The sequence below is a fragment of the Tetrao urogallus genome, assembly GCF_951394365.1.
Source record: "Tetrao urogallus genome assembly, chromosome: 21".
Lineage (NCBI taxonomy): Eukaryota > Metazoa > Chordata > Aves > Galliformes > Phasianidae > Tetrao > Tetrao urogallus.
Window position 1 is genome coordinate 2,764,577 of NC_136834.1, and position 18,522 is coordinate 2,783,098.

The following is an 18,522-nucleotide window of genomic DNA, read 5'->3' on the forward strand; positions in this document are numbered from 1 at the left end:
GTGGCTGTTTGCTTTCTGTCTCCTTTGTGTTGTCCTTGTTGATTTTTAGGTTAGTCTGCCTGAGGTGTCTACAGATGTGACACCTTAATAGGTGATTTAAGCTTGAAATGAATGTGTGCAAAGCAGAGATGCTGGTAGCACCTCCAGAGCTGCTTGTCCCAATGTTGGACCTCACCTGAAAATATTGGTTTCAGTATAACTGGTTTGAACTTTTTACCTGTCTGGCTGCATTTTAAAGAGAAGCAAATCCTCTCACAGTACTGGAAAACCAGACAGAGAATTCACATACATGTAAAAGATTGTTCTTTTCTTGAAGTACTCTGATCCCTGGAAAGGATTAAAAGGAAAAAAAAAACCAAACAACAAAAAACAAACATAGGGCAAAATGTTCTAATTATAAATTTTTATAGACTGTATGGAAAAGGAATTTCTCCCCTTGCAGATTTCTCCACTGCTCTATATGCCTTTTTATGAAAGACTGTTTCTGCTGCATGTTTTTTTAGCTGTTTGGGAAGCTGTGACAAAGGCTTTAGTCTCTCATCTGCATTCCTGTCTGTAAGAGCTCAGGAGCATTCCACTGGGGTGGAGAAACTGTGTGTGACAGGAAGTGTAATGTCTGAATACAGCTGTTTATGGTTCTAAAAGCAGTACGTACAGTTCTTACACATTTTACAGCTTCTTTTAAATAATTTTCAATTGCCAATTGGATGCATTGTGTACTTGGGTGTCAAGAAACAACTTTGTCTAACTTCGCGGCCCTCAATTTTGGGGAAGGATAAAAAAGGAAAAGGAACAGATGCTTTGGTACAAAGGAGCTTGCTGCCATTGGGAATTCTCTTTTTTACCTCAAAATCTGTGTTGTCTCTGGATTAATACTAACTTCAGAGCATCACTGCTAACTCTGAGGTATGTGGTCACTGAATTTGGTCATTTCCATCCCTTCTGAAATTCTACTTTGCTGTAGCATCCTCAAACATTTGAAATGCAGACTCATCCTGATGTGACCAAGTGTTCTGGGCCTTTCCCTTCAGGCAGGCGTGAGCTAGGCAAGCAGTATCTGTGTATAGGGTTTGTAACTGTTTAAACCAAAAACAGACGTTAAAGCTGAGTTGAGAAGAGTAACAAAACATTTGACATGGTTTGGAACTGTACAAATAACTTCCATGATTTTGGACACATTCTTCTTTAGAAGCTTTTCTCCTGGAGAAGAGGAGAAGCTCTTCTCTTAGGGAATATCACTAGACTGCAAGCACTGTGCTGACTTCCCACGCATTGTGGGCTGCAGGCTGTAAGGGCCAGTAACTTAACATGCTACACACACTACAGTTTGAAGAAATAGCCAGCTAGTTTTTTTTTTATATTGGCCTGCTGTAAATTATGGCTACTGAAGTCTATCCATCTTGGGAAAAGTCCCTTCAGATTCTGAGTTAAGACTTAAGGCTCTGTGGAATAGGCTGAATATACAGCCGTAACCCCTTTTCTTCCTTTATCTCCTAGGGCTGTCAACGGATTGTGGAAGACTGGCAGAGAATATTGATGGTTCGGTCTCTTGTTGTGAATCCTCATGAGGACATGAGAACTTGGCTGAAGTATGCCAGCTTGTGTGGCAAGAGTGGGAGACTGGTGAGCATTAGCAACCTCTACAACACGTTAATAGACAGCTGATTTCTTCTAACTGGCTTGTAGCCAGTGATGTTAACATCAAGAAATGCTACAATTCAGTTTCAATATTCACCACTAGATTTATTACAAAAAATACTTGAAACAGACTTCACCCTCTGTATTGGCTTCTCAAAAGGTAATTTAATGCTCAGGTTCCAGTAAAGATATATATGGTTTATGATGTGGTATTCTTGAGTCCAGGAAGTGGTAAAAAGGCTGCTGCATCTGTGCTTTGTATTGCTGGTTTAGCTTTTCTAATGGCAGGCAATTCTGCAGTGAATATGAGATGGAGGTAAGGATGAGCTTGTTCTAACTTCTTTTTTTCTTTAATGTTTGTAATTTCCTCCAGGCTTTGGCCCATAAGACACTTGTCCTGCTCTTGGGAGTAGATCCATCCCGCCAGCTGGATCACCCACTGCCAACAGTACATCCCCAAGTGACTTATGCATACATGAAACACATGTGGAAGAGCGCCCGTAAGGTACAGAACAACGTTGCACCCTCTGCGTTTTGCTGCTCAGTTTTTGTGCAGTGCCATACACTTCAGCTCTTCATAGCCTGCACAGAACAAAGACAAGAGTGAAGGTTTTACTTATTTTTAAAAAAAGAATGACTAGTCTCTTTCCTTATCATTATTTTAAAGGCAAGCTTTTTATTTTAAATCTCACTAGAAAGAGAAAACCTGGCCCAATTTTATTTTCTGCATGGGAGGATTTGTTGTTAAAGCAGTATCAGGTATCCAAGGCACGCAGCTAAGTTTAATAGTCAATTGGAACTCTTCTCTCCTCACCAGAGTTTTACTGTGTAGGCTCAGCACATAGCTTTTCTTCCACTGCTCTGATTGCCAGGTCTCCGTATCTTACGCATGGTCAGGGCTACACAATGGAAAAAGAAAGGAGTTCTTTCATTTCCAGTTTTAGAATATCTAGAACAATTTGTACTTAGTTGCTAAGCAGAACTTTTATTAAAGACACAATTGAAAATGTCTTACTGAAAGACAGCTGAAAAGTACATAGGGTTTTGTCAGGGGAACTATTTGGCACTGAAGAGCCTGGGATGAACGTTTATGACATTGCAACACAGAGAATTTACATACTCAAATCCAATAAGCCTCAGACTGGGTAACTTACCTTTTTTTTTAATATACATTAAAGCCTTCATTTATTGTCATATTCTGCCACATCTTTTTTTGATTTTTTTTCTGTCTTTGGGGTTGCCAGTACTGGAGCAGAGCTGTTGCTGTGGGATGCTGGCCATGACCTAACTATTCTTTATTTGAATTTAAAAAACAGAAGGAGCTGCTGATGAGGCCCTGTTCTGTTGGCTTTGTAAAGCAGCGTAATGGTCTCTTACTTCTTTGAATGACCCCAGGAATATACGGGTATACTCTGCCAGCTTCTTTCAGTGAAAATGCCTTTCTCTCTTTGACCTGTGATAAAGAAATAGGTAAAAAAAGATGCAGGAAGAGAATATATTTAAACTAAACTGTTTATTATAGATTACGTGGAAGCCCATGAGGACAGGAGGAAAAAAAAAAAAAAGGAAAGCAGCAAAGATGAGAGAGAGAGACAGACGTGGATGCAATCACAAGCTCTTGCCTGCTGAATGATTTCATATTTTCCTACAGCACATAAGCTCTGTGCACATAGAGACTTTCACAGTTATGTTTTGACAAATATCTGCTACAACAGCACTACTGTTTTTAAGATTGTTTTTCCCTCCTACATTTAATGAAGTATCTAAGTTATTACCTGTGGAACGACGCCTCCCTGTTAATGATGTGATACTTTAATTTTGCCTTAAGCCAATACCCTTTTTCATGACAACTGATTTGTGCATGCTGACATTTGAACCGGACAAATAAGGCATTTCAGCGCAGGTGATTGCTGTCTCACTTGAAAGTAGATCATTCCTGTAGGTGGAACAGAAGTAAATTGGACTCTTAATAGCACCTTCTGCAGTTTCTGACCTGAAATGACCTTGCAGTTTGCAAGAGCTTTACTGTGATTATTTCCACTGAAGCATGCATGCTTTTTTTCACTAAATTTTCAGAGTTCTTTACTCCATAATTCACCCAAAGGAATTTCAAAGAATTTTCCCCCAAAATATTGATAGTTACTTTAGAATTAATGCCTTCTGTAGTCTTCTGGCAAAGGAGCAACACGTTTGCACTTCTTAAACAACTTCTAGATTTTCATCTGTTGAAATAAGTCAAAGTTTAGGTTCTGTGGTATGTACTGTAAGTCTAGCCAAAGCCTGGCTTTTAGAAGGGAAGCTGCAAGTTCTCCTTTAGACAGTATTTTCTCAAATTGTCTGTTCCAAGCCATAGCATATTACAGGCAGGCTCCTTAGGATCTGTGATGCAGTCTGTTATGGTTGTGACCCATTCAGACACAGTATGTACACTATGAACGTTTGACTGTTGGTTGCTGGACTCTCTGATGTACACTTTCAATTGCATTCTATATATCACTACATGATTTATAGAATCTTACTATACAGGAGCAGCAATAGGACAATCTCTGCTGTTGGAAGTTTATTCTCATATACTTGACCTTGCCAGCTTGCCAGATCTGGGTGCTTGCACTACTGTCAGTCATTCTGCCTACTGTATGCATGATGAGCATCAGGATGCAGTTATTTGTTCCTCAGTGTAGCAACTCAGGGGCCAGATTTATAAGGCAATTAAGAATTTTTATCTTGTTCATTTATTAGGGGTTACAGACCTGGCATAAATTGATTCCAGAGACATGTAAATGGTCAAGAAGCTTTCACAAAAACACAAAACTGTATTTTTTGCTCTTGGTGAAAACTTATTTCCATGTTGTCTTCCACATGCGAAATGTTGTTTAACCCCCATGGCTCTTACACAACCATCATCCAATTACAGATCGATGCATTCCAGCACATGCAGCACTTCGTGCAGACGATGCAGCAGCAGGCACAGCATGCTATTGCCACTGAGGACCAGCAGCACAAGCAGGAACTCCACAAGCTTATGGCACGGTCAGCACCCAGTCCTGGGAGATCCTTTTAGCTCTGTGGTAACACTGTCTGTCCTGAGGTCCATGCATATGAGACGTGTTAGATGAGACCCACGTTTTGATTGAGAGGAAAAAGATTTCTCATTTAGGTGGTAGAAGGCCCTTTCAATATTCATCATTGTTCATCTCATAATTTCAGGAAGTGTTACTGTGACACGTCAGTGTAAACAAGCTGATATTTGTCCCTGGCACCTGGCTGTGTTATTCCAGCTCTGTGGCTCCCTGGCAGAAGGCATTGCTCTCATCTGTTTTTTCAGGGGATTCAGTCAGTAGGAATGAAACTCTTCCCACATGCCTGGCACATCTGTGCCTGGCAGTGTGTGCCCTTAGTTTGACAGCAGTACTTTGGGCATCGGGTGCCAAGCATGTGATGGTCTCTTAAAATATTGTTACAATGAAATGCATCTCATAAGCTCTGTTTTCCTCCATAAAGCTGTGGTTACCAGATCTGTTATTTCCAATTTGAAGAAGAAATCTCATGGTACTCATTAAAGAAGGGTTGGTTTTATGGGAATGGAAACCTGATAACAGCATTGTCTTAGTATTTTCAGGTTGACAATCATGGAAAATAAGTTAGCAATGACTTATTTTTCTTGAACAAGGCTTGCAGGAAAAGTCAAAATACTGAAAGAACAGCTATGTAACTGTGGTATTTAGAGTCTGCTGAGAGAACAAAGTATTAAGCTTAGCACAGAGCTTCACAGCCCCACCCTACTGCAGGAAAAAATGTTGTTTTTCTTTCCTTTGGGAGGAGATGGCTTAATGGGGTTTCTGGCTTGGGGGAAGAGCATTTGCTCTGCACTTCTGCTGGCTGGCTGGTGCCTGGTCTCTCCAGAAGGCTAGTTCGTATGGTGATAAATACAGCTAGTCAGCACACATGCTGTGTGTCTTTTATCATCACTTAATAAGTGTTTTGATGCTTTTGTTAGCTACTTCTAAAGTGCATTTTATAACTGATAAAAATGAGGAACACAATTTGACCCTAGCCTCGTTCCATAAAGTTTAAACCAACCTTACCTGTTAAGTGCATGCGCTCCATCTGTAGAAGAGGCTTACTGAGTGAGTTTAGCACATGAAACATTTTTTTTCAGGCTCTGGATAAGAATTCTGCCTCTTAAACCAGCAGGTTTTGTTTTCATTTCAGGTTGTGTCTGAGTCAATAATCCCTTTGCTTAACCAGGTGTTTCCTGAAACTGGGTGAGTGGCAGCTGAACCTGCAAGGCATCAATGAGAGTACCATCCCCAAAGTCTTACAGTACTACAGTGCTGCAACAGAGCACGATCGCAACTGGTACAAGGTCAGTAAGGAGAGGTTCAGATAGCAGAGAGAGAGTGAATCTGATCACATCTCCTCTATCTTTTTCCTATTACACCCCCTTAAGCTTTGAAGAATTAAGGAGTGTGGGAAGGTAACGTGATTTATTTTTAGTTCTTTTGATGCTGTAACATCCAATATGGAGCTCTTGACTGAGAGCTCACCGTGATGTTGAGATAATGAGGCAATAAAAACTATAAGTGATTAGAGAAAGCAAAGCATCGTGCTGTCTGCAGGGTATTGCTTCTCATCTAGATTCAGAAAGGTTGAATTATTACCTAATACTCAGTACAAGTTGCAGAAAGGATTAGTCTTCACCATTTTTGTTGAAGTTCTTCTCTCCTGTTGGCAGGCCTGGCATGCCTGGGCAGTGATGAATTTTGAAGCAGTGCTTCACTACAAACATCAGAACCAGGCCAGAGATGAGAAGAAGAAATTGCGTCATGCCAGCGGTGCCAGTATCACCAGTGCCAACACTGAGGGCAGCAACAGTGAGAGTGATGCAGAGAGCACAGAGAACAGTCCCATCCCATCTCCAGTGCAGAAAAAAGTCACTGAGGTATCAGTCTTCCCTGTTAGCCTAAAGAAATAGGTACTTAGTAGCTTGCTTCCTGTGTCTGAAGACTGTGTATGCTTGGTTTGTGGACATGCTTGCCTGCATATAGCCAACAAACTGAGGTATAAAAACGCTTCACAGTCTGACCAGCATGAAAGATCTATGTAAATACAGATCTATATAAATATATTTTGTCAAGCAAGAAGTAAAATCCAGGAGTGATGTGGTCTGTGGGAGCATGAATGGAAGCCAACTATAATGTGGATTAGGTCTGTTCTCCCTCTTTCCCCATGCTAAGTTTAGGATTCCTATGGATTGATGTTCCTGTGTAGAACTAATGCAGCAATTTCATTCCAAAAGGATTTATCCAAGACCCTCTTGATGTACACAGTCCCCGCTGTGCAAGGTTTCTTCAGATCCATATCTCTGTCTCGAGGAAACAACCTACAAGACACTCTCAGGTATGTAATAAAGTCCATAGTAAATGAAATCTAGCTGATAAAGCCAGGTAGTTTAAGATTAGATAGAGCCTTTTTTCTGCTCTTGTTATAGCTAAACTTCAAACTAATGCCTGTTAGGTTATCTTAGTTTGGTTCTGGGAAGAAGAGTTTTTTGTAAATGTAACTGAAGATATTTGACTGGAATGATAATTTTTGTTTTGCTCTGTTCCATTCCTAATGAATGTTTCTTTCTTCCAGAGTCCTTACACTATGGTTTGATTATGGTCACTGGCCTGATGTGAATGAAGCTTTGGTTGAAGGGGTCAAGGCAATCCAAATAGATACTTGGTTGCAGGTAAGGAAAACAAAGGACTAAGGCCTTGGGGATCCCAAGGGGGTCTTTCACAAGTTACCCAGGATGATCCTTTGCTAAACACTTCCTTGGGTGAGTGGCAAGAGCCGTGTGCATGCAGTACGATTTGTAACTGACTTAACAAGAATTCTGAACAGATACTAAAGAAGCATTCTGGCATTAATTTCTATATTTATATGTAGACTAGCTCATATGAATAAGAGACCAAAGATTTTAAAATTGAAGATAGTGATCAAGTATAAAACAACATTGCTATTCCAACGTAATCCCGACAGTGAGTCCATTTTGAGACTACTTTGTACTGAGTCTTTAAAAATGGCTTAATTTTTTATTTGAGTGTTACACTTCCAAGACATGTCTTGCTCTGTCCATGTGAAGATCCTATAATAGCTTTGCACAGAACATTTGTCATCTCAATGAGTTGTTTTGCATTTTTGGCACTGTTTGGGACTTTGCTATGTTGTCCTCTGACTCAAAAATGAATGATGGGCCCGTATCTCCTTTAGAGACTGTGAGATCTCTGGCTGAGAGCAGAAAACAGCTTGTGAACTGCGTGTGTGAGCTGACAGGGATGTTTGTTTTACTTATCCTTACTATTAGGTTATCCCTCAGCTTATTGCAAGAATTGACACCCCTCGCCCATTAGTAGGACGTCTCATTCATCAGCTCCTCACAGATATTGGACGGTACCACCCCCAGGTAAGCTGTAGCTTAGGAAAGGAATTTCTATTCCTTGTCTCCTGTTAAGGTATTTCTTCTGTGTTCCATCTCACTGCTCTTGCTACCTGCTATGGAATTCACAGCAGGTGGAAGTGGGGGCATTGCTGCTGCTGCAGTTCTGAGGGACAATTTCACCTCAGTCCTATTCAATTAAAAAAAAGAAATTAGAGGTGAGTGAGCCATGCTGCAGAGGAAGTCCTCTTCCTCTAATAGGAAATTGGATAGTGCAGATTGTCATCTTAAATCTAACTTCAGTAAGTGACTGATGAGAGCCTGCTCCTGAGGTGTTTTTCCCAGAATTTCTTCCTACAGCATGGAAAATCACAAAATGCTGAGTATGTTTTTCTGTTCTTTGGGTTTGATACAGGCTTTTAGAGTCAATCTGCTGTTCAGAGAATTAAAGTCTTGTAATCTTTTTGGATTGGAATACTTGGAATAGCAAATTCCTACCAACTCTCTCAAGAACCAAGACTACTTTCTCTTGTCTGACCCTAAGACTGCTATTAATGTTCTGCTAATCTTTCAATTTATGCAACTCTTCTGTATGGTCCTAAAATATTATTATTTGTTGATATCACTTGTAGGCTTTGATCTATCCTTTGACTGTGGCATCTAAATCCACAACCACTGCTCGCCACAATGCTGCAAATAAAATCTTGAAAAACATGTGTGAGCACAGTAACACACTGGTGCAGCAGGCAATGATGGTGAGTGCTTAAGTGTATCATAAGGTATATGATGTTTCAGGTATGACAATACAAAAATGACTGTTCAATGTTAATTTTGTTCAATTATAAGTTTGGGGTTTTTTTAATTTGGGAGAACTTAATGTCAGTATAATTTCAAGAGAATAATATGAAATGAGCCATAACATTCAGACAGAGTTCTTGTGTGTCCTCATGAATAAAGATGGAATAAATGAAGAGTCATTTTTTCAGAGATTTTTGCTTAATGATAAGTGGAAACAAAACTTCTCATTTAATTCAATTGCTGTGTAATTTAATTCAATTGCTCAAGCTTTTTGTGCAGAAATGAAAACTAGTGCTATTTGGCCAAGTTGCACAAATATATACAATATTTCAAAGGCAACAAGTTCAGTGAGAAAAGCCTGATCATCATCTTACAGGAAAAGATACAACAAACTTGTGGGAGTTTTTGTAGCTCCCTCTAGCTGGCAGCAAGAAATACTTCATAACCATAAGAGAAGAAAGTTGTTCTACATTTTTAAGCATACATTCATAATGGTTAGGGATTTTCTTGAGTATTCTATCTTTTCTTTTCCTGATCTGGAATAGGTAAGTGAAGAGCTAATCCGTGTGGCAATCCTGTGGCATGAGATGTGGCACGAAGGGTTGGAAGAAGCATCTCGTCTGTACTTCGGAGAAAGAAACGTGAAGGGAATGTTTGAGGTGCTGGAACCACTTCATGCTATGATGGAGCGTGGGCCTCAGACTTTAAAAGAGACATCCTTCAATCAGGTATCAGCAAATAAACTTCTGTTTGCCTTCAAAATTAGGCAGGACAGCCTCCTGCCCCAGATGAGTTCCAAGGACCGCTGCCCTCTAAGAGAAAGACTCGGGCTGTTGAGATTATTATGTTGTTAGATTTCATTGCTTTTCGTTTATTTCTGGGTCTGCATTGCTTTTGGTGGCTATGGATTTCCATGCCTACAGCAGCACAGATTGCCCTAGTCTTTATCAAGTGGGTATCTGATGAGATCTGGAAGACATGCAAGAGCTTTGCAATTAACTGTTCTAACTCCATTCTGCTTTGCTTCATGATAACCACCAGCATAGACTGAAGATATTATCTCTCTCAAGTCTCCAAAAGAAATTCATTTGAGCTTGTTAGCCTACTGTTAAAGGGTCTATTAATATTCGACAGAATGAATGTTCTATTCATTCTGTTGCCTCCTATTGTGAAGTCTGTTTGGGAGTAATGTTGCCCAAAACACTCAGTGCCTGTCTTAGATCCAGGAATTTCTGGTTCATTAGTTTTGGCGCGCTATGAAAAAATGTGAGGTCAAGGATTTGCAATGGAATTTGAAAATAGACTGTACTGGTATTAAGTGGTCTCCACCTGTTCCACTGTAGTCTGTAGAAATGTTTCTCTTGTTTTTCACTTCCTCCCTAGGCCTATGGCAGAGATCTCATGGAAGCTCAAGAGTGGTGCAGGAAGTATATGAAATCAGGAAATGTCAAGGACCTAACCCAGGCTTGGGATCTCTATTACCACGTTTTCAGGCGTATCTCAAAGCAGTTGCCTCAGGTAGGGGGAGAGGTACAGTTCTCTCTTGGGGTTACAGTGCATGTTGTCAATACTAGTCTCTGTGTTCTTGTTATTCAAAGCATTCAGATTCAGTATTCTAGAATTAACTGCTTTTAATTTGCTCAGAAGCTTCATAAGCTTCAAGTTTTCTACTTTTGCAGCCCTTTTGGCAAGAGCTGAAGTATTGACAGCTGACTGTGAACTGTTCTAGGCTCCTCGCCAGCACGAGCTCTTCAGATATTTAAGTGAGACTTAACTGAAATGCTTGAGGGGTTGTGTTTCATCTGTCTTCTGTAGCTCACTTCTTTGGAACTACAGTACGTGTCACCGAAACTCTTAATGTGCCGGGACCTGGAATTGGCAGTGCCAGGAACATACGATCCCAACCAGCCCATCATCCGCATTCAGTCCATTGCACCCTCACTTCAGGTTATCACCTCCAAGCAGCGGCCCAGGAAACTAACATTAATGGGTAAGAGGAAGCAGTTTGTACTTTGCTATTCTAGTATTTAAACAGTTGGTTATAGTATATGTCACGTAAAACTTCTACAGCATTTCCATTCCGGTAGTCTGGTCAGTCTGACTGCCAAACTTCTCAGTTTTTCTGTGTCCTTGTGTTTACTCTTTAGTGTTTGCTCAGTGGGAGTAAACTTTTCCCTGTTAATCCTTTTTCAGGAAGCAATGGACACGAGTTTGTGTTCCTTCTGAAAGGTCATGAAGACCTTCGTCAAGATGAAAGAGTGATGCAGCTTTTTGGGTTGGTCAACACTCTGCTAGCAAATGACCCGACTTCTCTTCGTAAAAACCTCAGGTGTGTGTTAGGGATGGTTACTGAGCGCATGAGTGACAACAAATGCACAGGAAACCTTGGCATATCCAGTGGTTTGTAAGGAAGTGAAGAGTATTGGAGCTCAGCTGATTTGAACATGGAAGAGAACACCCATTCATAGACTGAAACTTGGAGATGTTTTACATAAAACAAAAACTCCCTCAGTGTACAAATTCTTTCTTGAGAATTGTTAATAGTATTCGGGATATTTCAGGATAGGCTCCTAGGGCAGTGCTCAAGCTGAGAGCAGGCTTTTTATCAAGGATTGTTTTTATTATAGTAAGTAAACACTCTGGTCAATAGTCACTGACTGCAGTTCTGTACACTGTTGTTCAAATATCAGCATATTAAATGGCACGTGTAAATTATAGATATTCATGGGTCGCACAATATGTGCCTGCTAAAAGCAACATTCCTGTGAAAACCACATCAGCCATCCAAATGGATGTTCCAGATCTGTTTGGGGGGGAAGTTCAAGTGTAGTAAGTTATAACATACACCAATTTGAGCTCTCATTGTCCATTTGTTTTTTCCTGTAGCATCCAGAGATACGCTGTTATTCCACTGTCCACAAATTCAGGCTTGATAGGTTGGGTCCCCCACTGTGACACACTGCATGCCCTCATCCGAGACTACAGAGAGAAGAAAAAGATCCTGCTGAACATCGAGCATCGCATCATGCTGAGGGTAAAGGGCAAAAGTAGCACATTTTTTGGTACATTCATTTAGGACTCCAGTGTCTTAGTAAAGAACAGTGATGCACACATTTTTCTTACTTTACCTGTTTTCTAATTTGTTGTTGGTACCAATAATAAATGCAAGAATATCACATAAGTGTTCTAAAATGTTACTAAAAGGCAAAATTGGACATGAATTTATTTGTTTCTCCTTTCCTATTTTAGCAGTGACCATAAGTTGTCACCAGCTGGTGACTAAAATGTGTTTTGCATGAATATGATGGGCCTTATAGAAGGTGCCACGCTGCTGGCATTTACAAACATTGTGACTAGGGAACATGGCCAAAGTTAGACAGAATGGAGAAACAGAACGTTACTAGAGAAGCTGGAATTGCCTGCCAAAAAGGAACTTGTGTGCCAACCCAGGAAATGTTTCTCAAAACATATTTACCTCAGCAGTATTTTAATTAAATACGGCTATGGGCTGTTTTTTTGGGTGCTAAATTGTTTCCTATCCCATTTCACCTGAGTCCTTTGCTGTAGTTCTCATACTGTTTGGGAACATACTGGTCAGTCTGCAAATAATTTTGTATCACGTTTATTTTGAAATCAGTGATTGCTGTGTTTCTCATAGTACAGCTAGGGGTTACTGAATGTTTGTTCTTAGTTGCTTAATGTCACTTCTCAATTATAGATGGCTCCAGATTACGACCACCTGACTTTAATGCAGAAGGTAGAAGTATTTGAACATGCTGTCAATAACACAGCTGGTGATGACCTTGCCAAACTGCTGTGGTTGAAAAGCCCAAGCTCAGAGGTTAGTTCAGCACATGTACTGTCTTCTCTGCAGAATGTGGGAGGAGTGGGTGCACTTGCAGATCACAAACTCCAAATGAATCTCTGCAGGAGGTGTTTTTTCCACAAACAAACAAACCTTTGCTGCTTCATGAAGATCTTTCCCTGTTTGGAAGCTATCGGTTTTTGAGTGGTTTTCACATTCCAAAATGTAGCAGTTCTTGTATAAATTATAAGCTGAAACGTGCAACATGCCTGCCTGACTTCTTCTATTCTGTCCCTGCTTGTAGGTATGGTTTGACAGAAGAACAAACTACACTCGATCACTAGCTGTGATGTCAATGGTTGGGTACATTTTGGGTCTTGGGGACAGGTGAGTAATATTGCAAAGGTTTTTGTTTGTTTTTTAAATGAAAGCAGGCTGCAAAGACCTCTCAGCCTGTTCATTGAAACTGTTCTTATGATAGCATCTTTCAGTATGGATATTGCTGAGCTATGATGATATCATCTTTACAGATTTCGTTGTGCTGCCATTATTTTGAACACTGCAGCAATTGATGGAGTTTGTGCATCTTGAGTGCAAATAAGTTTCTTCTGTTCTGAGAGGAATGCACCCAAGAATGTATGAAGAGACACAAGCTCTGGTTTTGGCCTTTCAGTCATAGGATGGAGAGAGATTTCCCATTCTTTCTATAAAATGGAGTAGATGATGCTTTTTCTGATCTGCATTGCAGACATGTTCTGTGGGGAAGCATAGGCTTAAATGAATTAGGCAAGTGGGAAAAAAAAATAGTAAAACAAAGAAATAATGTATGTAGTACATGATTCTTTGTCAAAAAGGGGCATTGTAACTTTCAAAATATTTTTGAAGGCAGTATCATTTAGAATTAAGGACTGTAATGCCAAAAAAGCTAAATCCTCAAATGTTTTCATACAAGAAGCTTCTATTCTTGAGCTTAAAGGCTTTTGTAACGAAATTTAAAACCTTTGAAAATTGGATTAGAGCAAAACTGGAACAAGTCAGCACTAATAACAGCATCTTGATTTCTGTTAGTCAAGTCCGATTCTCCCCTCTTCTGGTAGTAATCCAATTGAAGTTCTTCACTTGCATAAATCATTGTATTTATATACTGAAAAAAAAAGAAAAAAAGATAATACAAATAGAAGAATTATCCTAACTGGAAAATAGATGTTCATATCCAAGAACCGTAGTGATGGCAGTGATCCCATAGGTTGTTTGTCTGCCATGAGGAGGTGGTATCTCATTCCTGAGAAGTAATTACAAAAATAATGTGATAGATGCACTGTCAAGGAAGCTGTTCTGTTCATCCCGAGATTGAAGACCTCAGACAAGCAAGCTGTCACTGGCTGTTCTCATTCATGAAGATAAATATCATTTCAGACTAGAGCTGTGATTTACTCTATTTGTTCTTAATGACCTGTCAATCTGCTTTTTCTCATACTCCCTCATCAAAGGCACCCTTCCAATCTGATGTTAGACAGACTGAGTGGAAAAATCCTGCATATCGACTTTGGGGACTGTTTTGAGGTAAGTCGAGCATAAACTTCAGTAATGTTTTGCATTCTCTGATAGATCCAAAATCTATTTGTAAGTCAAGAAAAATAGACCTTGAAGAGTAGTCCTGAGCAACCTGTTTGGCTCTTCTTTGGGTTTCACTTTTACCTATGGGTGAAAATAAAATGAGTTTTATCTGAGAGGCATGTCTTGGTGATAGCTAACACTCTGAAACAAGCGAAGATGTATTAGCTATTAGCATCTCTGTTCTGTAAAATTGCCTGGAGCAGTTTAAGCTACTAATTGGAAATTTTTGTTATTAGCATTAGCAACATGGGCACATGTTTGAATTGTCCCTGTTACCGAGTTAATTACCTAGCTTCTCCCTCAAATTTGTGGAAGCTCAGGAATACAAAGCTGGGACTTTCTTTGGAGTATAACCCTTAAGGGTATAACAAGAAAAACAGTACTTATTAACTCTTAATAAGTTAGCCATTCATTTACTAATTCTCCATTATTTGTTTAGGTTGCAATGACAAGAGAGAAGTTCCCTGAGAAGATTCCATTTCGGTTGACAAGGATGCTGACAAATGCTATGGAGGTAAGTATTCCCTCTTTGATATGAAGGGAATTGTTCCTAGGGAAAATGGCACCTATCTCTAAATCTTTTTTTCCTGTATTATGGCTGTGGTTTTCCTGTATAGGTTGTGTTTGCACCTCTCTACTCCTGCAAGAGGGAGAGATGTAAGTTACTGCTTCAGCTTCATTTTCAGGTCTTGTGGTCTTTACAGTGCATCACAGTGGAATGGAAAAAAGAAAGGAAATTTCTTCCATTTCTTAGGCCTTCCATAATTTCCTCACTTCAAAATAGGTTTTACATCAACCAAACACAACCAATAGCATGGTGCTTTACGGTGGTCGATTTGATGTCAGAGAGGAGCTTAGGTTGTAGGGATCATCTGTCTTGTTCTAATGAACGGAGACTGACAGAAGTGAATTTTAATTCAAAGCACGAGCCTTTTCCTGCTCCCTAAAAATCAGGATTGGAGTTGCATAATGAACAAAGCAGCATTTTTGATGGCTTCTTTCTCTTCTGAAGGTGACGGGCCTTGATGGCAATTACAGAATCACCTGCCACACAGTGATGGAAGTCCTGCGTGAGCATAAGGACAGCGTCATGGCTGTGCTGGAAGCCTTTGTGTATGATCCATTACTGAACTGGAGGCTGATGGACAGTAAGTTTTTCTGATAGAACAGTGACACCAGGAGAGTCATCGATCTCATTAAGGTTATATTTGAACAAGAAATGCAGAAGCATAAAACCCAGTGTCTGTTTGAAGGCAGACTGATTATATTGTTGATTTGCAAGTGCTATTTATTGTAGTGGTTCTGGGGATTGTAGTGTAAACTTTTAATCACCACAGTGATTAAAACCATTTTTGCCCTTAAACAGAGGCACAGGACAGAGGCTACATGCAAAATGGTTTGAGTTGTCCTTGTGTTAGCTATCATCAAGAGATTAAAAGCCATTTCAGGTGACATTTGGAGAAGGAGAAAGTCAGCCAAGCATATACTGTATGTGGACAGGCAAATTTGCTGCAAACCTTTGAAACTTGAGTTCATCTTTTTTAGTTCTTTTATTTTCTTGCAGCAAACACAAAGGGCAATAAACGCTCACGAACAAGAACAGACTCCTACTCAGCCAGTCAGTCAGTAGGTGAGTAAAAACGATGTATATCACAAATGTTTGGGGCATTTTCTTTTTTTTAGCAGTATACAAGGCCATGGAGGTATTTTCAGCCTTTTTTCTTCTCAGCAGACAAAAAGCTTATTGTCATTAGCTTAAGGACTAAGTGCTGAGTTTGGTACGTGGCTCAAACAGCAGATGCTCATTTACAGTTGTATTAACACTACCTTGGGGCACATAAACTGTTATAAACCAAATCACAATTGCCATGTGATAGTTATTTACTGAGCCACCACATTTTAGTGTGCAGGACATGGCAAGTAACAGTCAATGTTGAAGGTTCATTGCATTGAATCTCAGCAATTGTTTGCCTTTGGACTACAGACCAGTGAGTGTTTCATACTCAGAGTTCTATACATTTCTATGTAAATTACTATAAATTCTGTATAAATTTGTCTTTGCTGTAGTTTTAGGCCAATTGCATATAACTTCAAAGCATCGCTTGTTTACAATTCAATATGAAACGTTCCTGAAAGTTGGATCAAACCTTTCAGTATTTTAGCAAGGGGAAGATGTTTGCTACGTTTCCAGTAGTGATAGAGATGTGTAGTATGCTTTGTCACAGTCAAGTATGCTTTTCAAAAGAGCTGATTAATGGTGTTATTAACGTTTCCAAAGGAATGTTACTTTACCTGCCTTTCAGTCCAACACTTTCATTTTTGTTTTCTTGTTTTTATCAAAAGAAATGTTAGATGGCATGGAACTCGGGGAGACAGCCCATAAGAAAACTGGGACCACAGTGCCTGAATCCATCCATTCCTTCAGTAAGTTCCTTGGCTGATCTTATGCTGATGCAAAAATTGCTCTCAGATATGGGAATTTCACATGAGACACATTCCACATTTATGCTGGCAAGGAAGTGCAGAATTACCTGTGTTCTCAATTACAGAAAGAGATGACAGAAAATAGAATGGAATTTGGGTTTGTTAGCAATCAGAATGATACTTGGGGAGGACAGATGTGACAGCAGGATGAATGCAATAATTGTTTGGATGATGTCCTAATTCTATGGGTTTTTCCTACTTCTCTCTTGTAGTAGGAGATGGCCTCGTGAAGCCGGAAGCTCTAAATAAGAAAGCAATTCAAATTATCAACAGAGTTCGAGATAAACTCACTGGTAAGCACTTATTTATGTAAAATCTGAGAAGATGGATCAGCACTATTTTTAATGTTAGTATGGTGTGTTAATCCTGTAACTTATATCCAGTAAGGGGAGGGCAGTACAAGTCCCATCAGTCCTGAACTTGCCATCTAGAAGTTATGTTTATGGCATGTGACTTCATTCATGTTTCTTCATCCCTTAATTTCAAAGGTCGAGACTTCTCTCATGACGAAACTCTTGATGTACCCACACAAGTAGAATTGCTCATTAAGCAGGCTACTTCTCATGAGAATCTGTGTCAGTGCTACATTGGATGGTGAGTTTGTCCTTCAGCTAACAATGCAAAGTTCTTCTCTGAATGATCTGGAATTAATAATTTGAGCAGAGAAAAAGCCAACAAAAACGTTACTTCTTGTGTACTTAGTTATGTATGCAAGCCTTACCACACATTGATCTGATTTCATAGGTTTTGCAGGCTTATGGCAGAGATCCCTTAGACAGTCCACTGTAAGAAAGTGAGTTGTCATAAGGAGTGGTGGGAATGGTAGAGCATTTGAGCTGCAATCAGCCTGAACACTCTTAAGTGTTTGAAGTAAGGCATGTTTGGTCACTGATTTCAGTTACAGTGAAGAATTACATATTCTGAAGTAAACATAAATTATTTAGTTGCATGTTTCCCGTTTGAGAGAGAGAACAGTGGAATATGCTGAAGGAAACAGTTCCTTTTAGTTTTTAAGCATTAGTTAGCTGGAAAGAAGCATGGGGATCACCTGCCACCTTCTCCTATGCTGTGTCTTTAAAATGGTGCCTTGGCAATCTCAGTCCTTCTCAGCATTGCCTTTGTGAAACTGCATACCAATTAGCATTACCACATTTTTGTTTTCTTTAGGTGTCCTTTCTGGTAACAGAAGATTCCAGCCTTTTATTCTGGAGGCTTTTGCACTCCAAACGTGCTCTTCTGCAAACACAAACTGAACGTTGGACTGATATACAGCCTTTGTCAAATATTTTGAAATGTAAATGAAAAGAGTTATTGTATATTAAAAGTTGGTTTAAGCCAATTTATAGCTGCTATTGGAGAAACACAAGCTGTCTGAAACGCAACAGTTGATTGGGTTTCCAGGACAGTGAAGACTGATTGTACCACAGGTGTCAATGGTTCCACTTGGTCTTTAGGGAACTGGTGAATATATACGGGTTTTGACTTACTTTGCAATGTAACTAAGTCACTTGCAGGTGGATTGTTGCCCTGATCAGAAGGTCGAAGCAGATCTTAAGAGTGTAAAGATCTTAAGCTGAACGTAACCAGGTGCCTCAGTGCAGATTGATCAGTGCAAACTGGCTGTGGGCTGCAAATGAGGCACTGCTGGGGAGCTCCCAGTGTCCTGATTAAAAAGCAGTGTTGGGGAATTAGGGGAAACTGATAACTGGCATAGGAGGCAAAAGGGGGAGAGCTGGTCATAACTTGAAACAGAAAA

General features: G+C 39.8%; 1 protein-coding gene across 1 annotated transcript in view; it reads left to right on the forward strand.

Moving 5' to 3' along the window:
• Positions 1-17,949, forward strand: part of MTOR (mechanistic target of rapamycin kinase) — a gene marked incomplete at both ends in the record, with an annotated part of 59,963 nt that extends 42,014 nt beyond the window's left edge. The window contains 24 exons of the mRNA XM_079545552.1: positions 1,498-1,623; positions 2,012-2,143; positions 4,553-4,668; positions 5,887-6,004; positions 6,374-6,580; positions 6,938-7,038; positions 7,276-7,372; positions 7,991-8,089; positions 8,695-8,817; positions 9,406-9,588; positions 10,244-10,378; positions 10,676-10,850; positions 11,054-11,189; positions 11,747-11,894; positions 12,579-12,701; positions 12,970-13,052; positions 14,156-14,228; positions 14,722-14,796; positions 15,295-15,430; positions 15,847-15,912; positions 16,626-16,706; positions 16,979-17,059; positions 17,255-17,360; positions 17,934-17,949. Coding sequence (XP_079401678.1) covers positions 1,498-1,623; positions 2,012-2,143; positions 4,553-4,668; positions 5,887-6,004; positions 6,374-6,580; positions 6,938-7,038; positions 7,276-7,372; positions 7,991-8,089; positions 8,695-8,817; positions 9,406-9,588; positions 10,244-10,378; positions 10,676-10,850; positions 11,054-11,189; positions 11,747-11,894; positions 12,579-12,701; positions 12,970-13,052; positions 14,156-14,228; positions 14,722-14,796; positions 15,295-15,430; positions 15,847-15,912; positions 16,626-16,706; positions 16,979-17,059; positions 17,255-17,360; positions 17,934-17,949 — 2,736 coding nt within the window. The remainder of the gene's footprint in view (positions 1-1,497; positions 1,624-2,011; positions 2,144-4,552; positions 4,669-5,886; positions 6,005-6,373; positions 6,581-6,937; positions 7,039-7,275; positions 7,373-7,990; positions 8,090-8,694; positions 8,818-9,405; positions 9,589-10,243; positions 10,379-10,675; positions 10,851-11,053; positions 11,190-11,746; positions 11,895-12,578; positions 12,702-12,969; positions 13,053-14,155; positions 14,229-14,721; positions 14,797-15,294; positions 15,431-15,846; positions 15,913-16,625; positions 16,707-16,978; positions 17,060-17,254; positions 17,361-17,933) is intronic.
• Positions 17,950-18,522: the final 573 nt, after the last annotated feature.